Consider the following 19,493-nt stretch of genomic DNA (forward strand, 5'->3'; position numbering starts at 1 on the left):
ACTGCTCGGAGCTCACTTACTCAGCAGACAAGAAGCAGACAAGAAGGTAAACAATTTTTAAACAATTTTGTTTTGTAACTATGAACTGTGGTTGGCGAAGAAGGCTGTTTTAAAAGCAAATTTTTAAAAGTAAGGAATTCTGTATGTTTGCAAAATGAACAATGTTTTAGAGGGGCAGACAGTTTGATCTTTTAGGTTGTTCATCTTTCGAAGAACTAGGCAACAAAAGCACCATGAAAAATCTGAACGTGGAGAAGATAAGTTCAAAATTCTTAGAAGTGTATGTTGTGTGATAAAATCTGTGGTGACATATGTATGTATCTGCATGTGATACTGCGGAAGTTGTAATTAGTGGAGGCCCTTGGATAAAATAACCCAAGTCTGTTCACTTGAATGGCACAATGCAAATCCTATTTCCTCTCTTTGGCTTTTGGAGAGCTAGAGGTGACAGGTGGGAGAGTTGAGTATCTTTAGTTTTTCAAAAGCAACAGAGAGTCCTGTGGCACTTTTAAGACTAACAGATGTATTGGAGCATAAGCTTTCGTGGGTGAATACCCACTTCGTCAGACGCATGACAAAGTGGGTATTCACCCACGAAAGCTTATACTCCAATACATCTGTTAGTCTTAAAGGTGCCACAGGACTCTCTGTTGCTTTTTACAGATCCAGACTAACATGGCTACTCCTCTGATACTTTAGTTTTTCAGTATTGATTGGGAGGTTAATGTTGGCTAGGGAAATATGCAATGTTGGCTTTGATATTTGGATTATGCTTTAATGTTTGGTAAAAAGCACACAGCGCTCAGGATAGATGTAGGTGAATACACAGATATAAAAGATCTTCATGCAGGAACAATAGGGTCAGAAAGTAGTGGAAGGGATGCATTCCCAAGGCACTAGCTACTAATTAGTGGAGCACTGCCAACTGCTTTCCCAAAGAGGATAATCAGCATTATTTCATTTTACAAATGGGGAAATTGAGAGACAGAGGTTAAGTGTCTTGCCCAAGGCCACTCATAAAGGTAATGGTACAGCTGGGATGAGAATCCAAGTTTCCTGACTCTAAGCACAGTGCCACACCCACTGGACTATGCTGTGTCTCAGTGAAATCCTGTACAGAAACATGGGCACAACAAACGAGAAACCCGTGATAGGTCTCTTTAAAGGCAGCTTTGCTGGCTGAACCCTGCTTGCTTTGTTCATGCCCATTGTTCCATTTAATGGGATAAATCTTATAAACAAAACAAGCAGGTTTGTGCTGAAATCGATAAAAATGGGAGTGTTAGTGACATGATTCTCACAGTAGGAATCTATCTGGCCCCAAACCAATCACAGAGGGGAAGTAGGAGTGCACAACTCATATTCTACTCCCGCTCCCAACAGTAACCAGCACGGTGACCCTATAATATGTGTTGGGGCTCAGGATTCCTTCACTCTGAGCTTTGCTGTGTTGTAACCACAGCTGAGCAGAACATTTATCATGACAGCTTTTCAAACGTAGTTCACCTGCTTTCTAGTTTGCAAAACTTCCACGAATTGAACCATTTTGAAAGGATTGAAGTTGTGTGAAATACTATTTCATAGAAGTATGTTTGAAAAAGAAAACAGTCACTTTTTTTCAAATTCCCACTCAGAAGGATATGGATGAAAAAGAGCCCCTTCCAATGCCACAGAGGCTTATGGATTAAACAGAGAACTAGGAGCCACAAGATCTTGAGTTTTATTCCCTGTTCTTTGAATGCTCTGCTAATATTTAATTATGAAGTAGGTAATTATTCACATTCCCCATTTTCCTGCTGTGAAAATGAAGGCTCAGAGAGATTAATTAACATGCCCAAGATAACACAAACTCAGGCGCAGATTCTCTGCAGGTATAAATTGTCACAGCTCCATTGAAGTCAATGGAGAAAGAAGGTCTACATTGCGGGGGGGGGAGGGGGGGCGCGGGGGATCGATTTAAGATACGCAAATTCAGCTACGTGAATAGCGTAGCTAAATTCGACTTATCTGATCCGACTTACCCTGCTGTGAGGATGGCGGCAAATCAACCGCCGTGGCTCCCCCATCGACGGCGCTTACTCCTACCTGCGCTGGTGGAGTATGCGCGTTGATTTGGGGATCGAATGTCGTGTCCTGACAAGACGCGATAATTCGATCCCCGAGAGATCGATTTCTACCTGCCGATCCAGGCGGGTAGTGAGGACAAGCCCTGAGGATCTGCTGCATTGTGTCAGCACCAGGTTTAGAACTGGAGTCTGGTGAGTGATCCCTTTGTTTAATCAGATTATATTATCTCCCAGACAAATCAATTAGTCACCACTCTTCACAGTTTTGTCTGATTTTAGGGATATGTTTTAATTTAAAACGCTACAGCGGGAGGGCTCCAGATGTGCTGCTGTAGTGTTTCAGGGTAGACCAGTGGCTCTCAAACTTTTGTACTGGTGATCCCTTTCACATAGCAAACCTCTGAGTGCAACCCTCCTTATAAATTAAAAACACTTTTAAATATATTTAACACCATTATAAATGCTGGAGGCAAAGCGGGTTTTGGGGTGGAGGCTGATAGCACGTGACCCTCCCATGTAATAACCGCACAACCCCTTGAGGGGTCCTGACCCCCAGTTTGAGAACCCCTGGGGTAGACACTACCTATGCTGATGGGATGGTTTCTCTCACAGATGTAGGTAATCTGCCTCTCCTAGAGGTGGTAGCTAGGTCAATGGAAAAATTCTACATGTTGTCTACATTGGGGATAGGTCGGTGCATTTACATCTCTCGGGGTGCGGATTTTACCTACTGCCTTTTGGGGAGGTGGATTACTTATACCGATGAGAGAAGCCCTTGTCAGACTAGGTCGTGTCACACTGACAGCAGTGGAGCTGTGCCACTGTAGTATTTTAAGTGTAGACAATTCCTTAGTTTTGGGTGCTCGTCTTGCGACATCTTGGGCCTGATTTTCTGTAGTTGAGCAGCCAGAATGCCAGTTGAGCCAGTTGGAGCAGTAGGCACTTAGCACCTCTGGGCTGGGGATGGTGGAAAACAGACCCAGCATGTCTCAGGTTGGACACTCAAAACTTGAAGCACTCAGAGTTAGTTACTACTTCTCAAAAATTTGGCCTTAATCTAGCTGAATCTCTATTTCCCTGGATGAAAAAGGGATCAATAGGTTAATTTAGCAGAGGTGAAACTTGAAAATACTCATGACAGCAGATGTCCATAATCATAGCTAGTTAGGTAGATATATTAAATCTCTTTTCCTCCTTGAATTTATACAATCCTAATAACAAAAACAAACAAGTCTTATTGAGATTTTGCACAAAGAGGGCTTTTTGAGATTTCACAAAGCCTCTGAAAAATTCAGGCTGCTAAAATTTTGAGGATGCAAGGTGAGGCATAACTCATAATGAATACTTGCACAGATATATGTATCCCTTTCACCCACCACAATGCTTCATGTGAACAGAGCCTTTTATATGTGCTTTTCACACTCCTTAGAATACCTATATTTTTGTGTTCACCAAACACCCCCCTTCTTTTCTTTATGAGAAACAATGGAGCATTAAAAGTGACTTAGTGAGAGCAGATTGATGCAATGCAAACTGCCATAAGGCACTGTACACAATAGGTTCCAACTTGCTTTAAATCTTATTAAATATGCAATTATGCTCAGACTAGGTTGGCATCTCTCCTAGCACCTAGCCCTTCTTTCTTCCGTTTCTGTTCCCTGTATAATTTAGTTTAATATTTTTACTATTATAGCTCTCTTTCTTTGGGCACAGCTTTTACCCTTCTAATAGTATTTACTGAAATTTCATATACATTTACTTTAATACAAAACTCAAACATTTGATAGAAAGGTTTGCATAAGAGGCATTTCTCCCTACTGTATTTAACAAAGGCATGGAAAAAGGTTTGTTACCTCCAAAAGGATTGTAGCTGGGTGGTTCTTTCCAAAAACACTTTTTCCAAGTAGCTATTTGCTTTTCTTGCAAATATCAGCAAGTAGAGTATCTCTGATTCACATTAACCATCAAAGCATAACTGTGGTTACTATAATCAGACTTGCTATTGTACCTGTATGCAAATACTTAGGTTACTGTATTTTCATCAGGAAAATTGTTTTCTCAGAAAAGTGCATCAGCACAGCCTTTTTCTGAATGCTCCTTTTGAAATTTTCTGTTTCCATTTAGAGATTTTTAAGCACATTTTGTATTTTTTTCTGGATATCAGTGTCATGTAAATTGCTTTCTGTACATAACACAGGGCTTTTCCCTTGTAAGGAACATTTGTATCCTGATCCATGCTCTGGATTGGCCACCCTGAGAAGGAGAAATGAAGAAAACTGATCACCATCTTAGTTAAGCCTGAGGTGCAACACGGAGAGAGTAAAGATCAAACCCCACCACATATGAACGAGCTCAAGCTACATCTTAGCACTGTTGTGGAAAATTATCCACACTGTTGATTTTGGCTCAGACAGCCTGAGGCTCCTTTATTGATCAATCAAACATGCATGCATGGGGGAGTCAGCCAAGGCAGCCGAACCCCCGCGACAGATAAAATGCGAGATATTATATAGGATAAAACCACAAAAATTACATATACTTCCTTAAAAAGTTTTACATCCATATAAGGAATAAAGCAAAACAAGTTTTCCTGTTTTTCTTAGTTTTGCCGCTTGTGGTTTCTTGCTCTGTCACCTGACATCTATTAATCATAATTTGTTACAAAGGTTAATTCTACTTTTATAATTTCTACAATTAGTTCTACTTTTATGACTTCTGTCTATCCTTCTCCTCCCCGCCCCCCTTCTCCTTCCTCCAGGCCACACATACAGTTCACCTGACCCTACATACAGTTCACTTGAGCAAAGTTTAGGCCTTAGACTATTTTTCCTCCACAACACCAAGGAAGATATTTGTAGATATCAATTTAGATCTAAGCTAGGGTGACCAGACGTCCCGATTTTATCGGGACTGTCCCGATATTTACTTGTTTGTCCTGTCCCGACCAACGCGAATTATCCTGATATTTTGCTCCCCGGCGCACAGGCGGAGGGGGCTCGGGCCCCCCTGCCCTGACTCCACCCTGGCCCCAACCCGACTCTGCCCCTCCCCCCATTGGATCCCTCCCCACATTCCCACCCTTGCCCTGTCCCCAGGCCCGGCCCTCACTGCCCCATTGGATCCCTCCCCAAATCCCTGCCCTGGCCCCGCCTCTTCCCCAAGCATGCCGCATTCCTCCTCCTCACCCCTCCCTCCCAGGCATGCGCTAATCAGCTGTATGGCGGTGCAAGCACTGGAGGGAGGGGGGAGAAGCAGGATGCGGCCCCCAGCTCAGGGGAGGTGGAAGTGGAGCGGAGGCAAGCTGGTGCGGGGGGCAGGGTGTGGAGCTGCCGGTGGGTGCTCAGCCCCCACCAATTTTTCCTGTGCTCCGGTGGCTCTTGGTTGTTTTTTTTTTGCTTTCTGTTTTTGTTTTTTCCTACACCTCCAGCTCTTGTTTTTTTTTTTTTTTTTTGCTCCGCCGGCATCCCCTCTTGCCCCCGCGTCCCGATATTTCACATCTCTCGTCTGGTCACCCTAATCTAAGCTAAGATCAATCATGTGAACTAAAGACTCTGAGAAGGAATGAAAATCCTTTGGAAGAGCAACTTGAGGATGCTCAAATTGCTCCAATGCCCATTTGTGTGAGTGTGTGAGTGTGTGTGTGTGTGACTCATTGTTCCCCTAAAGTAGATACTAAACCCTTAAGTCTGTTGTTGAAGCTGTAAGGGATCTCTAGGTTAAATCAGTGTTGTTCTAAAGCTGCTATAAATCTAGAGTTTTAGAAATCACTGTGTGTGCCAGATTGCTAGAAGGTTACAGGCATTGTGTTAACGTGGTAAGGGAAATATATTAAACAAACCAAGTATAATGCAAACTTTTTGAATCACAACGTTTAATGGGAGAAAGAAGTAGCCAAAAGGGAAGCTACCAGGGAATCATTTTAAGAGTTGTACTTTAAAATCAAGGCAAAATAACAGCCTCCGCTTTTTATCAGAACCTGACCTAAATTACTCAATTTAATGGGAATGAATTCTCCCATTAACCTTGCTGTAAAACCTTAAAAGGATCATTTTCTTTAGCTTGCTCATTTAATTTGATTTAACTTCCTAAGTGTAGCAACTGGCAGGACAACAAATCAAACCATTGATTGTATTTCAGTTGTCATATCAATTTGGCCATTCGTTGGTAAAGTAGCACTCCGGGGGGGTGGGGCTGCACACTCCGGCGGATCAAAGCAAGTTCGATATAATGCGGTTTCACCTATAACGCGGTAAGATTTTTTGGCTCCTGAGGACAGTGTTATATGGGGGTAGAGGTGTATTGCCTGATTATTCCTATACCCCAGTATTTCCAAAACTTGGGACGCCGCTTGTATAGGGAAAGCCCCTGGCTGGCTGGGCCGGTTTGTTTACCTGCCCCATCCGCAGGTTCGGCCGATGGCGGCTCCCACTGGCCGCAGTTCGCCGCTCCAGGCCAAGGGGGAGCTGCTGGAAGCTGCGCAGACTGAGGGACGTACTGGCTGCTGGCATTTTCCCCCTTCTTTATAAAAAAAGGGGATCTAAATAATCCTGGGAATTACTGGCCAATTGGCCTTTTAAATTTGGTCTTTAAAATCTAAACCAGTTATTTTCAGGGGAGGTTAGGGGACTGTGCTGAGAGCTTTGATCTTTCTGTACAAGAACATCCAGCTTTAGGCATGGCTGTTCAACCACAGATAATTGTTTCATGCTCACACATCTGATTTATAAATTTTGTTGCCTTAAGAGGAGAGTTTGATGTGACTGTTGATTTGAAATCTCCTTTTGATTCTTTGAGAGAAACTAAGGAAGGCTGGGATAGATCTTAGGTTACTTTATCTTTTGAGACCCCTTGGCTTACATGGTCAAAGGGTGGCCAGGGTCAGGACAGGGTGGAAGGCACATTAACTGATCTCATTCCCATTACAATTGGCAACAAGGCGGTCTACTACCTTTTATTTTTACTTTTTATATCAAGGAGGTTTTGGTGGTGTTAGAGGGGAAGCAGTATTTCCCTCCCAAAGTTTTTAACCGACCTGGGTGTGCAGATGATGTGGCCAGGTTGAAGATTTGCTGTGTTGCCTATTATTTTGTAACTTTTATTGCTGTTTGATAACTAAATGTTCCTTCCCAATCTTGGCTCAGAAGCCTTTTGCATCATTGACTCAAAAATTGGAATATTAGTTGTACAGCAATAATGTTTCTGTTGTATGGGCAGTTGCTCTATTTTCCTGATTAGCAGTTTAAAAAAAATTGTGCAAGGGATAGGCTCTTTATGGTCTAAATGGATCTGCTTATTCCTAACTTCTGTAATTTTATTTTTGTATGTTGTTTTATGGACTGTTTTTAAAATGTAAATTGAATCTTGGAGACTGGTGGTTAAATCCATGCATTTTAATTACTGCATTGTAATGATTTTAAAACTTGTATTGTTCAGTTATGGCTTATTGCTAAAATGCCATATTAATAAGAGAGATTTGATTCTCGGAAAGGTGTCAACACTGTCCTGAGTGTTCCTTTTGAGCTTGTTTTATAATTCCATTTTGAGATATTTTTGGAAACATTCGAATTTTTTCTTATTTCCGGGTTCTTGGGGCCCAGTTCTGTCCTCAGTTACAGTACAACTCATTGATGTAACTCATGATTACGGTATATAGATGATGCACACAATTTAATGATTGTGAGTCCTTGAAAACCCATCCTGCCTGTAGTGGTTGTCCCTCCCACTCTGGCTCAAAGAGAGGCCACTTAGCCTCACCGTGGGGGTCAGCCCAGTCGCAGGTGGAATTAGCAAATCAAGGGCTGTGATCTATGGGGCTCGGGCACAGGTCCTCAGGCAGGGCAGAGCAGCCAACACCCTAGGGGGGCTCTGGCTCTCAGGCAGGGCGAAACAGCAAACAGGCCATTCAGCCTAATGTGGGAAGAGGATGGGGTGGGTTTGGCAAAAGGGGGTAGGGTCCCAGCCAAGGGTTATGACTGTGGCGGAGGGCTCCGCCACAGGGTCAGCGGGGATTCCACCGAAACACACTGAGCTAGCACTGACAGCAAAACCGGACTAAAGTCTAGTTTCACTGGGCTACTTCCTACCACAATCAAGGGAGGTGTTCTGGTGGCCAGGGATAGTCAGGGTAGTCAGCTGCTGGCAATCTCAGCAGCTCCTCTCCGGTCTCTTCTGGGGGTCGGGCGCTACCCAGCTCAGTCTCAGGGCCAATGGCCTACAGCAAGCAAGAGACATCGGTCTCCTTCCCTGGCTCTCGCTCAACTGAGCTGGGATCTGAAATTAGCTCATTTTTGCCATGGTGCAGATCAGATGAACAAGCCTGCCTGAAAGGCATTTCCTGATCATGTAGTTAGACAGAATAGAGGAAGATGCACTAGAATGAGGGACCCGGCAAGATATTCACATTCTGTATATAGTATAGTTTTCATTAAGGACCAAGTAGTAAAGTTATAGTTCATATTTTTTCCATTGAGTGTTTCATCCTGTAATAAATATAGTGATTTTTGTAAGTCTTTTGCATGGCTACTTAGCCTATAATTGTGATTGTTAAAGATAGTAACAGACCGATTTATTTCCCCTTACCTTGTGACTAACTATTCATAGTTATAAGGGAGAGGTAGGTTATAACTAGTATGTAATTAGGTTATTCTCTCCTAGTGCTGTTTTAACTAGTCCAGAGTAGTCTAACAGTGATCCACTCTCAAAACATGACCTGCCCATCAGGAAATCGCAAAGCATACCATTTTAGCCAGGGCTTTTTCAAAGTTCTTACTTGCTTAGCAATCATTCAGTAAGACAAGGTGGGAGAGAAAATAGCTTTTATTGGACTAAATATTCTGTTGGTGAGAGAGACAAGCTCTTGAGCTGACAGAGCTCTTCTTCAGGTCCTCTCACCAACAGAAGGAGGTCCAATAAAAGATATTATCCCACCCACCTTGTCTCTCTAATATCCTGGGACTGACATGGCTACAACAACACTGCAGACCACTCAGTAAGGCAGAAAAGAATCCAGTCCTACGTTAGGAAATCAGAGCATATTCAGTGCTGGATCTAGTATCATTGCCTAGGCAAGCCGCATTCTTGCTGCTAAGCTGGGCACAGTCAGGAGCTGTACCTTGGAAAGTGGAGAAGAGTGGAAAGAAGATGTCTCATGGCTATACAAGATGTTTGATGATGATCAGTAGTAGCCTCCTTGGCTCAGGAGCACCTAAGTTTCTGTTGGTTAGCAATCAAATACAGTAATTTCACCTAAACTCAGGCTTTAGTCTCACACAGTTAAGCAAAATAAATTATTCAGATTTGGTTCTCTTCTTTTTGTTTCTAGCCCACTGTGACTTCACAATGGGCTCCATTTCTCAAGCAATTAATGAACTGGGCCTTGATCTTTACAATGAACTGAACAAAAATGCTGCAGACAAAAACATCTTCTTCTCCCCTATGAGTATCTCTACTGGCCTGGTCATGGTCCTGTTGGGTGCCAGAGGTAACACTGCTACTCAGATGCAAGAGGTAAGTGTCAACAAAACACCTACATGCGCTTATATTTTACATGCTTTTTTCTGTTAAGGCAAACATTAAAAGTAATGACAAACGATGTGATAATTTTATAAAAAAGTGCATTTGCCGGGGATAATGCAGAATTAAGCAAAGAAACACGGTTTTCAAAATTGCTACATCATGATTTCTATCACCTGCCTGTAGCGTCTGACTAATGATATGATTAGGATTCAGCAGCGTAGAGGCAGGACTTAAGTCACATGGTGACATGGCAGTCTGCCACCATTCCCTTGCCACCATCTTGGGCTCCATTTTAAAAATAATGTTTCTAGTAGTTATGCTTGTCAAGAAATCCTTGAAACTGGAAATATAACCAGTGCAGAGATGTCTGCAGAAAGCCTGGAGCAATTGTTCTGAGAGGTGTGAACTGTCCCGTTCATTTTAGTGAGGTGTTAGCTCAGCTGCGCAAAGTTGACATTTTGGGGTCTGATTTTCTGAAGTGCTGAGCCCCACAGCTCCTTTTGAAGTCAAAGGGAGCTGCAGAAGGTCTACTTCTCTGAAAATCAGGCCCTTGAATATAAACCTTACGTTTTTCACTGCTCATCAGAAAGTCAATTTAGTTTGCCACTGCCTCTTTATTTTTCCAAGTTTGAACACTGCGTACGACTCATCCTCGCAGAATGTCCTTCAAGCTTCCTGTCCACTAGCAAAGTTGTAAGAGCTGGTCAGAAGTCAGGATTTTTTTCCCCTCCATCAAAAAAGTTTTCCTTTTTGTCCAAAAACCAAAATGTTTTGGCCAAAAGCTGCTGAAAAACCAAAAACATTTGGTCAAAATCTTCTGAAAGACTGGACAAAAGGCTGGACAAGATCAATGTTTCTCAGTCTTTTTGATACCAGGAATCAGCTTGCTGCCTTCCTAAACTGTGTCACGGAGATCAAGAACTGGTGCCGGTCCATGGATAGGTTGTTGAGAAACACAGGACTAGATGACCTCTTGAGGTACCGTCCAGCCCTACATTTCTATGATTGGTATTCTTAGGTTACCATGTGCAGAACCTGACTGCTGCACACACACACTTTCTCAGGAAAACTGTTTCCTGCTCAGCTGTAATTAGTATCTAGTGTAACAAACATCTTAAGATAAGAATAAGCCTTTCTGTGGAATGCATTTATGCCACTTACAGCTGCAGTAATGTTACAATTTCAACCACAGGTTCTTCATTTGAATAGAGCTGCAGGAAGTGCAAATCTTGGAACTAGGCCTGTCTCTGAAAGTGGGACAACAGAAGCTGAGCCAGAATATCTCAATGAAGGGCAATATCATCAACTTCCTCAATTCCCAAAGGTACCTCTTCTGAACAAGATAGAGTAGTGTTTTCATAGCTGTAAGGGGAGCTGCAGGCTGTGACAGCCATTAGAGGAGTCATGATCACAGGCAGGAGGCCACTCTAGTATATCAAGAAAATACTTGATCTGGAGGTCATGATTGATTGATTAAGGGCCCAATCCTGGAGAAATCAATGGACACACACTCTATACTAAGAGCCAGGGGAGTAATTCCCCTGCTTGTGTACAATTACTCATGCTAGCTCTCAGTGGAGCTAGCGTGAGTATAACTAGCAGTGGAGCCGCAGTAGTAGGGGTTGGGGCAGTGGAGGCACTGCTGAGCCATGCTGAGTACATGCCCACCAGTTTCAGGCAGACTTGTACTTGTTGCGGCTAGCTGTGCTACCATGGTTATGCTGCTATTCATGCTACCTCACACCGATAGAGATACTCAAACATCCGTATAATGTAACTATCAGTCCTGTTTTTTAACTTTTATACAAATTTAACAAAGAGAAAATGAAGCACCTTTATTTCTACCTTGTTTGAAGCCTTCTCCTTCACGATGTGACTTGGTTGGAGGAATCCACACAGAATTCCAGACACTCCTTTCCCAACTGAAAAATCTCAACAAGAGCTATGTATTGAGTCTGGCCAACAGTCTGTTTGCACAAAAAGGGTATAATTTTCACCAGGTAAGTTACCGGTCTTTGTTACATGTGATAGTTGAGTCAAAGATCACCTTTATACCAGAGATTCAGGGTTGCCAACTCAACAAGAATTTTTGGTGGGAGTTGGCTGCCTAACCCCTCTTTGTGGCCTTGGGAAATCTTCCTTCATGGTCAGGAGACTTTTCTCTTTGTTCAACTACATGTTAGTGGGCTGAATGCACCAGATGCTCAACGTAAGTAATAACAGTAACTTTCTATGTCTTATCTAATCCTTATTTTTACACTTATTGTAGGTAAGTAATTCTCCATGAAAAATCACCAATGTAATAAGGGTCCAGTTCATGATTGCACTATAAGGCAATTAGCTCTGTCCAAACGCTCAATGAATAAAATTCTAGTACTTGATGTCAGTGCCAAATTTTAGTTTCCCCATCAAATTCAGTCCTGAACAAATTGTAAAAGAGCATGGCTTTTTTTCTAATTGGCTTGAGTCACCCAGTTTCTTATGGAGGATCTGATTTATGGATTCTAACACTAATTAATGATCTTTATTTTACTATACAGCAATATTTAGAATGCACTAAGGAATTATATGGAGCAATGCTGCAAACAGTTGATTTTAAAAGTGCTACGGAAGCAGCCAGACAGACGATAAATTCCTGGGTTGAAAGCAAGACACAAGGTAAGAAAGCACAGGTCCGATTGTCATTGGCTTTTCTCATTGTTTCAACATAAAAGAGCCAGGATTTGAAAACAAAAGGTTTTCCACCTCATGTGTGTGTGTGTGTGTGTGTGTGTGTGTGTGTGTGTGTGTGTGTGTGTAAGTCCTCGTGTAAAATATTTTAAATTTAAAAATGAATTTGCTATCACATTCTCATTTGTATAACATTGCCTTCATATCCTGGTTGATGACAAGAATATGGGTCCACAGTGCTGGGGCAACAAATGGGGGCAACAGAAGCTGTGGGTGTAGCTGTGAGGTGGAGCAAAGCCAGGGAACAGGAGAAGGCAGATCAAGAGTCTGATCGTGTGGGAAGCAGAGCCTACAGAGCAATGCCCAGGGCGTGGATGATGTCCTAACTGCCAGGGAGGGTCACATCATGAGTAACTTACATTTTCCGTTGCCATATCCTTTAAGAACCCAAACATGAGTAATGATCTCTTGCACACTGGCTTGAACAAAATATATGGCACATTCCCTTTACCTAGGCTGCAATCTCACCTAGCCAAAGGTAATCAAGCTTTGAAATTTCAAGCTGAATGTGGACAGAATGGCTCAGGGGACTGGTTTTGAATGGTGGAGCTTTTTCTCTAAGTCATAGATTTGGCTTTGTCTCTGTAAACAAGTCAGTTGTGAATAAGAAGTTATCAGCTGAAGACTGTCCAATGACCCATGTGGAAAGAGTTGTTGTTTTCAGTCAGGTTCCTAGTATCAGAACCTGAGGTCCACATTTCAAAAGCAGCCTCACAATGCTGAAAATGCATGCTTGTACAGAGAACCAGCCCAAGGGCTGTGCACCAGTTAACTCCAACTTCAGGCCTCAGAATGGAAGTAAAAAACTACACAGATTATTACCAATCCCCGGAGCCAGACTGTCCATATATGACTAAAAAAATGCAACTGAAATGGTGCTGGCCCCCTGCACAGGGGTGAATGTCTATACCCTTGTTGAATGTGATGGGTTTAAGTGAACTATCTACTTAATCCTTCTAAATCAGGGCTGAGTCATATTAGTAGCAGTGCATAGAGAAGCTTACAATGCAGCTGGCTATTTCATCCCTGTTCTGTGGATAAACAGAAAGATTTAATTTGCAGAGCCAAGCACTAGATGTTCCCCATGTTAAATTAACCTTGCAAATAAATAAATATTGATATATGAAAATTTAGTTAGATCCATCTGTCTCTAATAATAATAATTTACATGTAGCTTGTTTTTCTCTGTTTTAAGGTAAAATCAGGGAACTCTTTGTTCCTGGTATTATTGACCCAACCGCTGTGCTGGTGCTAGTGAATGCAATCTACTTCAAAGCAACCTGGGAATACAAGTTTGAAGAAAAACACACAATGCTAAGAGACTTTAGGATAAACCAGGTACTATAGCAGAATTCTATATTTTTAGCTTTGTTTTATCTTAGACACCTTCAACAAAGTCACTCTGGGGCATAACTTAGGTATGCCTATAGACATGGGCATCCTATCAACCTTACAAGCAAAATGTGGGTATATATTAAGCATAACTTGACTCTTCTACTGTCTGAAAGATGTCAGGGCTGTTTTTCAGTAGAGGCCAGTGATCTCAAAATGAATGAAGAAAACAAGAGCAAAACTGTAGCAAGATTAGATGCTTAGTACGCTACATACTTGGAACATGGTATAAACACCAGGATACAGATTTCTTATTTTTAACTACAACAGCACTTCCCTTAAGCCATGATCCTGGAAAGACTTACATGTGTAAGTAATTTCAGCATAGGTCTGTTGACTCATGTGTCTAAAGTTGAGCACATGCAGAAAATTTGAGCTTCAACTTCAGCATCTTAAGCCCAGTCCTGCAGGTGCTAGTAATACCAGATAAGTGTCAGAAAACTAGGGAAGGAAGGTCGGGTTTAGACATGAATTTGTTTATGGTACTAGTGATGTCCCACACATCTGTCAGACAAACGAGAAAGTCTGAAGTTCAGATTTCTCACAATCTTAAGGCAATTGTGTCAGATTTTATTAAGTGTTCGTTATACTTTAACAAAAAGCATAAGTTTGGGGAATTTAAAAATGAAATTGCAACAAAATGTCTATTATACTTCACATTCAAAGGCAAACAGCAAAGGAAAAACAAAAACAAAAAAACAGGTTTGTGTTTGCTTTTTTTTATCATGTCCAAAAAAATGTCATTTTTTTTCTTTGTTTGCCATAGGATTTCAGGGAATGTCAAAGCTGGCTTTCCCTGTTTAGCTGAGGTCTTAGAGGCCTAAGGTGCCAGTTCAAAAGAGGTGGGACATGTTGAATCTTTACAAAAATATTTTTCCAGCATTTGAGTCCAACTGATGTTATCAGAAATAAACAGTCATTTCTCTCACTTAATCCAATTTTGCTTGCTTGCTATCTATTGTGCCAGCATCTTACCAGTTCTCATCCATGAGTTCTTTCAGGAAAAACAAAATAGATAAGACGAGACCTGAATTTCTACAGTAATAAAACATGCAGATTTTTGTTGAGAGTCCCGTTCTTCACTCATTAAAAACAAAAAAGGTCAGCAACCTATATTCCCACCCTCCCCTTTGCAGGGTTAGGAGACTAGCAAGATGGTGTTGCTACAATATCTAATGGGTTCATTTATACCTGAAGCTTTTACTATTTTCTTGAGAATATGGAAAAAAAGAGTCTGTTCTATAGCTGCGAACAGTCAGTGTGTTTGTGAGCACCATATCACATACAAATCTCAGCTACACCTTTTTACTTAAATACAGCATAGCAGGGAGGGGAATTTTATTGAACAGTAAAAGAGGGTGTGACCTTAAAAATTCCTCTCTGAGCAAATTGGTTACACCTAAAATAAGACTTGAGCAACAACCTAAACAAAGATATAAAAAAGGATGAGACGCCCATTAAAGATGGTAACTTCTAGAAGATAAATGATATGAATGAATGACTGCCTGAAAACCTAGATATGATTGTATTCCGGACATGGGTGTCGGTTGCTGAACTGCTACATCATACAGATGTCCACAGAGATGGGGAGAAATTGTGAAAGTGAATTCCCAACAAATGTTGGGAAACAAAAGTCAGCAAGGTATTGAAATCCCATTTGTTAAAATAAGCAACTCTATTTGCATAAGCAGTGCACTTCAGAGGGGGTTAGCAGTTAAGGCCATATCTTCTTCACACAGGGGGAAGAGGAATAATAAATAATTGTTATTAAGCTCTGTCTTTGTACAGGGCAAGGTACAAACAAATGGGGGGGCTTCCTGAGTTGAAGTGCTCATGATTCTAGGAGAAACTATGGTTTGGTTGCACGGTTCATAAAAACAGGGAGGCTACACTTGTATGGCTTGTCAGACATCAGCATTTTTTTCCAACCCAAGTTGTCCCAGATCTCTTCCTATGTGGACCCTATGAAGAAGCTGTGTTGCAGGCAGAATGGGGACGGGGGAAGTCTCCCTTCCAAAAAGCTTCTATTCTACGGCTTTCAGCAACACTGCAATTCTCCTTTACCTAACAGTGCCATAGAGATGTTATTTAAATGACTGGTTAGCAATGATTTTCACCTCTCCTGTGTTGTTTTATTCATGCCAAGTAGTTCCAATGACATAAAATGTTTGAAAGATAACAGGAAGGTGAACTGAACCAGTTGGGGTGTATGTATTTTCCTTGATCTTGCCACTTGAGTACTGATCACATGTATGCTGGTTTTATACCAGCATAACTCCAGTAGACCTGATTCTCCTCCCACTTACATCAGTTTTAACTGACTTCAACAATTACACCAGTGTAAGAAAGAACAGAATCAGGCTCACTGACCTCAATAGAGTGTCTGTTGATTAACACCAATAAGAGAAGGATTGTGTTCATAATCCCTACGTAAAAGCACCCCAGTGATTTTGAAGCTTATGTTCTGTTGTGATTATCATGCCTGAAATTTACCCCAATTGTAAGCTCAATTGTAAAGAATATAAGAAAGTTCATAAGATGTCACAATACTTTATAACTTTTTGCCTGCTAGGAAATTAACCATGGGAAATAGGTCAAATTGTTTTCGACAATGAATGTTACGAACACATGCAAGAGAACCAGACAGAGAAACTGGATTAGTCCAAACAAAAAGGCCTGCTGATATGGTTCAAAGACTGTTGAAATCATGCTTGGTAAAAAGTAGATGACATGGAGCCAGAAGTTAATGAAGCAGAATTGGCATGGTGGATATTAGGCTAATTGCTGGACAAAAAATGAGGGGATAAACTATGCTGCCCACTTTTCCCTGTTTTGTGGTTCTTAAAAGGAGACTTTTTGGAAAAAAAAATATCATCTCCCTTCCTACCTTGTCTCATCTCATCTCCCTTGACACAAAGAAAGAAGGAACAGACCAGCTTGAAAGATTTTCATCCCAAGAGGAAGACCAGTAGACCCTGATCTTGTTCTGGGAACTTTGTTTTTTGCTTGTGTCCAATGACCTCGAGTCCTCAGCCCATCGGTAGGGATACTTAGTTGCCAGCATCAAAGAGGCACATAAGATCCTCTTCTGCCTCTTTTCCTTGTGTGTTATTTTCTGCCTTGCTTCCTTCCTTTCTCTCACGCTCTCGGCTTTTCATCAAATTCTGAAATCTTCAGGTGCTGATGCAGTGCATTTGATGACATGACCACAATCCTGCCCTGTTGAAAAGGCCCAATCAGACAATGTCCCTGACTGGAATGTGACTAGAGTCCAAGCAACAGGTGTCATGCTCAACTTGCCAGCCAAAGCATCTATTTGTAACTGAACAGCCATCCAATGCTCCAAAAACATCAACAAAAGCTATATTTCCTCCCACAGGCGCCGACTCCATGGGTGCTCCGGGGCTGGAACACCCACGGAAACAAAATAGTGGGTGCTGATCAGCTGTTTGGTGGCAGGCAGGAGATGCTGTGGTGGGGGGAGGAGGTGGAGCTGGGGTGGGAAGAGGTGGACCAAGGGTGAGGGCTTGGGGGAAGGGACAGAGTGGGATGGAGCCTTGGGGGAGAGCAAGGGTGGAGCACCCACCCGGAAAGAAGAAAATAAGAGCCTGTTTTCCCTACCATTTCCATCCTGTTTCTTCTCCACCTTGTGTGTTTGTTAAAAAAAAAAAAAAAAAAAAAGAGAAGTGAAAAACCTTCACACATCGGGACTGAGAGTAAAAGTAACCCTTTCTTTTTCTTCAGAGAATGGTTGCTGAAACATGGGAGACTGATATTTCGCCTCCTGCAAAACAAAACAAACTTTAATAGGTTTTAATTAAATGTGTTTCGCATAATCACTCAATTCCAGTTTCACTATAAATGCTTGTTTTAATGTCGCATTCCTTCTTGTGTTTAATCAATAAACTTTCAACTTTAGAATGAATGTCTTTGGGTGATTGTTGAGGAACAGAGTAAATCCAAGGCATCTGCAGAAAATGACGTATCACTGTTGGACAGTTAATAAACATTTCTCACTTTCAGTCCTTGATATCAGTTCAAGCCAATGATATATAGGCTCCTAAGTGCCTTAATAATGCTTGAAAATGGGACTTAGGAGCTTAAGTCACCTACCAGCTTTTGAACAGTTTACCCTAAGTTAACATTGCCAGATCAATTGTCTATGATCTATGTTAGGTCCAACTTCTTCTCTCCATTACACCACTTTAAATCTGGAGTAATTCCACTTGTAATTGACTTCAGTGGAATTACATCAATGCACTGAAAGCAGAATTTGGCCTTTGTACTGGAACTCAGCTGCTTGATTTTTTGTGAGTTGACTCTCACACCAGATGAGTACTGACTTCAGTAGAGGCGATCCTAATTTACAGCAGTGTTTGAAATCCACATCAGGCCCCAGATCTTTAGGTGTGAAAGTCCCTGGTATTAATCTACTACATTCCCTCGTTTTGTTCAGTTTTCAGCACCTTGTTTTTCAAATGATAATCCCATTTTAAACACTAGCTTGAGCAATACTCTGATATGCCTTGATTTATAGTTTCTCATTTCCTAATATAAATGACTTATAAAATATTTATCCTATTTGCAATCAGTGTTCCTGTGAACACTTCACATTGTCTTTTGTTCAAATGCAGGAGGGCACTGTCAGTTGTATTTATGTATCATTTTCTTTTAAATAGAATGAGAGCAAATCTGTGCAGATGATGTATCAGAAAGACAGATTTAAAATTGCCCACATACAGGAGATGAATGCTCAGATTCTTATGATCCCATATGCTGGAAAATCACTGAATATGATCATACTGCTACCCGATGACACCACTGGTCTGGAACAGGTAAAGACATTATACCACTGAATATCTGGGAAGTAGCCCAAACTTTGGCTCTCCTTTTTATCTGAATTAAACTTGGATAAAGATCTGAAATTTTCAGAACTTCTCAGTTCCTTTGTCATTTATCTTGGTCTCTCTTTTGGACCCTATAGGTTGAAAGGGCAATGACTTATGAGAAATTAACACGCTGGACTTCCTTGGAAAGTATGAGAGATAGGGAAGTGGAGGTGTATTTGCCCCGGTTCAAACTTGAAGACACCTTTGAGCTCGACATACCTTTACAAGAGATGGGGATGATTGATGTCTTTAAGGAATCAAAAGCTGATCTCTCTGGAATGGCTCCCTCACGGAAGCTGTTTCTGTCAAAGGTTGTCCACAAGGCCTATGTGGAAGTTAATGAGGAAGGCACTTTGGCAGCAGCTGCTACAGGAAGTGTTGCTGTTAACAGATCCCATCTATCTGGTGATCTGTTTATGGCTGACCATCCTTTCCTTTTCTTTATCCAGCACAATCCCACCAATACCATACTCTTCCTTGGAAAACTCTGCTCTCCTTGAAATCAAGGCAATTTTCTACCTCAGCAAGCACAACAGATTATATTATATTCTTCTACCCTGAAATACTGGGACAGGTTTATTTTCTTAGTGCTTTTATAATCCTTTGAAATAACAAGCTAGGAATTTTGGTGATAGCTTTCTAGACCCCTTCCATAGAGAGGAGAGAATTAGGGTCCATATCAGGGGCACAGGCCACTCCCACAAAGCAGAATCCCTTTCACTAACATAGGTCGGCAGTTCAGACTGAGCTCAAACTCAAGAAGTACTTGGCATAGCACCTTCATGCTTCTGATCAGGGCATTTAGGAAGTGCGGGGCCCAATTTGAACATTTTAGGCGGGGCCCCGACATGGATGATTAAAAAAAAAAAACCACGTAAAAAATGCCCTTTTATTTCTTCCA

At 41.6% G+C, this 19,493-nt stretch overlaps 1 protein-coding gene across 1 annotated transcript; it reads left to right on the plus strand.

Annotated features, from left to right (window-relative positions):
• Nucleotides 1-19,461, plus strand: LOC117873086 (leukocyte elastase inhibitor-like). Its single transcript, XM_034762107.1, has 8 exons — nucleotides 1-46; nucleotides 9,388-9,572; nucleotides 10,774-10,905; nucleotides 11,438-11,581; nucleotides 12,122-12,239; nucleotides 13,507-13,649; nucleotides 18,383-18,538; nucleotides 18,688-19,461. Exons 2-8 carry the CDS (start codon nucleotides 9,405-9,407, stop codon nucleotides 19,090-19,092), a joined length of 1,266 nt encoding a protein of 421 aa, XP_034617998.1. The 5' UTR covers nucleotides 1-46; nucleotides 9,388-9,404; the 3' UTR covers nucleotides 19,093-19,461.
• Nucleotides 19,462-19,493: the final 32 nt, after the last annotated feature.

Source organism: Trachemys scripta, chromosome 2, assembly GCF_013100865.1.
Source record: "Trachemys scripta elegans isolate TJP31775 chromosome 2, CAS_Tse_1.0, whole genome shotgun sequence".
NCBI classification, from domain to species: domain Eukaryota; kingdom Metazoa; phylum Chordata; order Testudines; family Emydidae; genus Trachemys; species Trachemys scripta.

Coding starts and splice junctions, on each gene's coding strand:
- LOC117873086 (XM_034762107.1), top strand. CDS start 9,405: ATGGGCTCCATTTCTCAAGCAATTAATGAACTGGGCCTTGATCTTTAC. Junction 11,582..12,121: donor AAGGGTATAATTTTCACCAG/GTAAGTTACCGG, acceptor TTTACTATACAG/CAATATTTAGAATGCACTAA. Junction 12,240..13,506: donor GGTTGAAAGCAAGACACAAG/GTAAGAAAGCAC, acceptor CTCTGTTTTAAG/GTAAAATCAGGGAACTCTTT.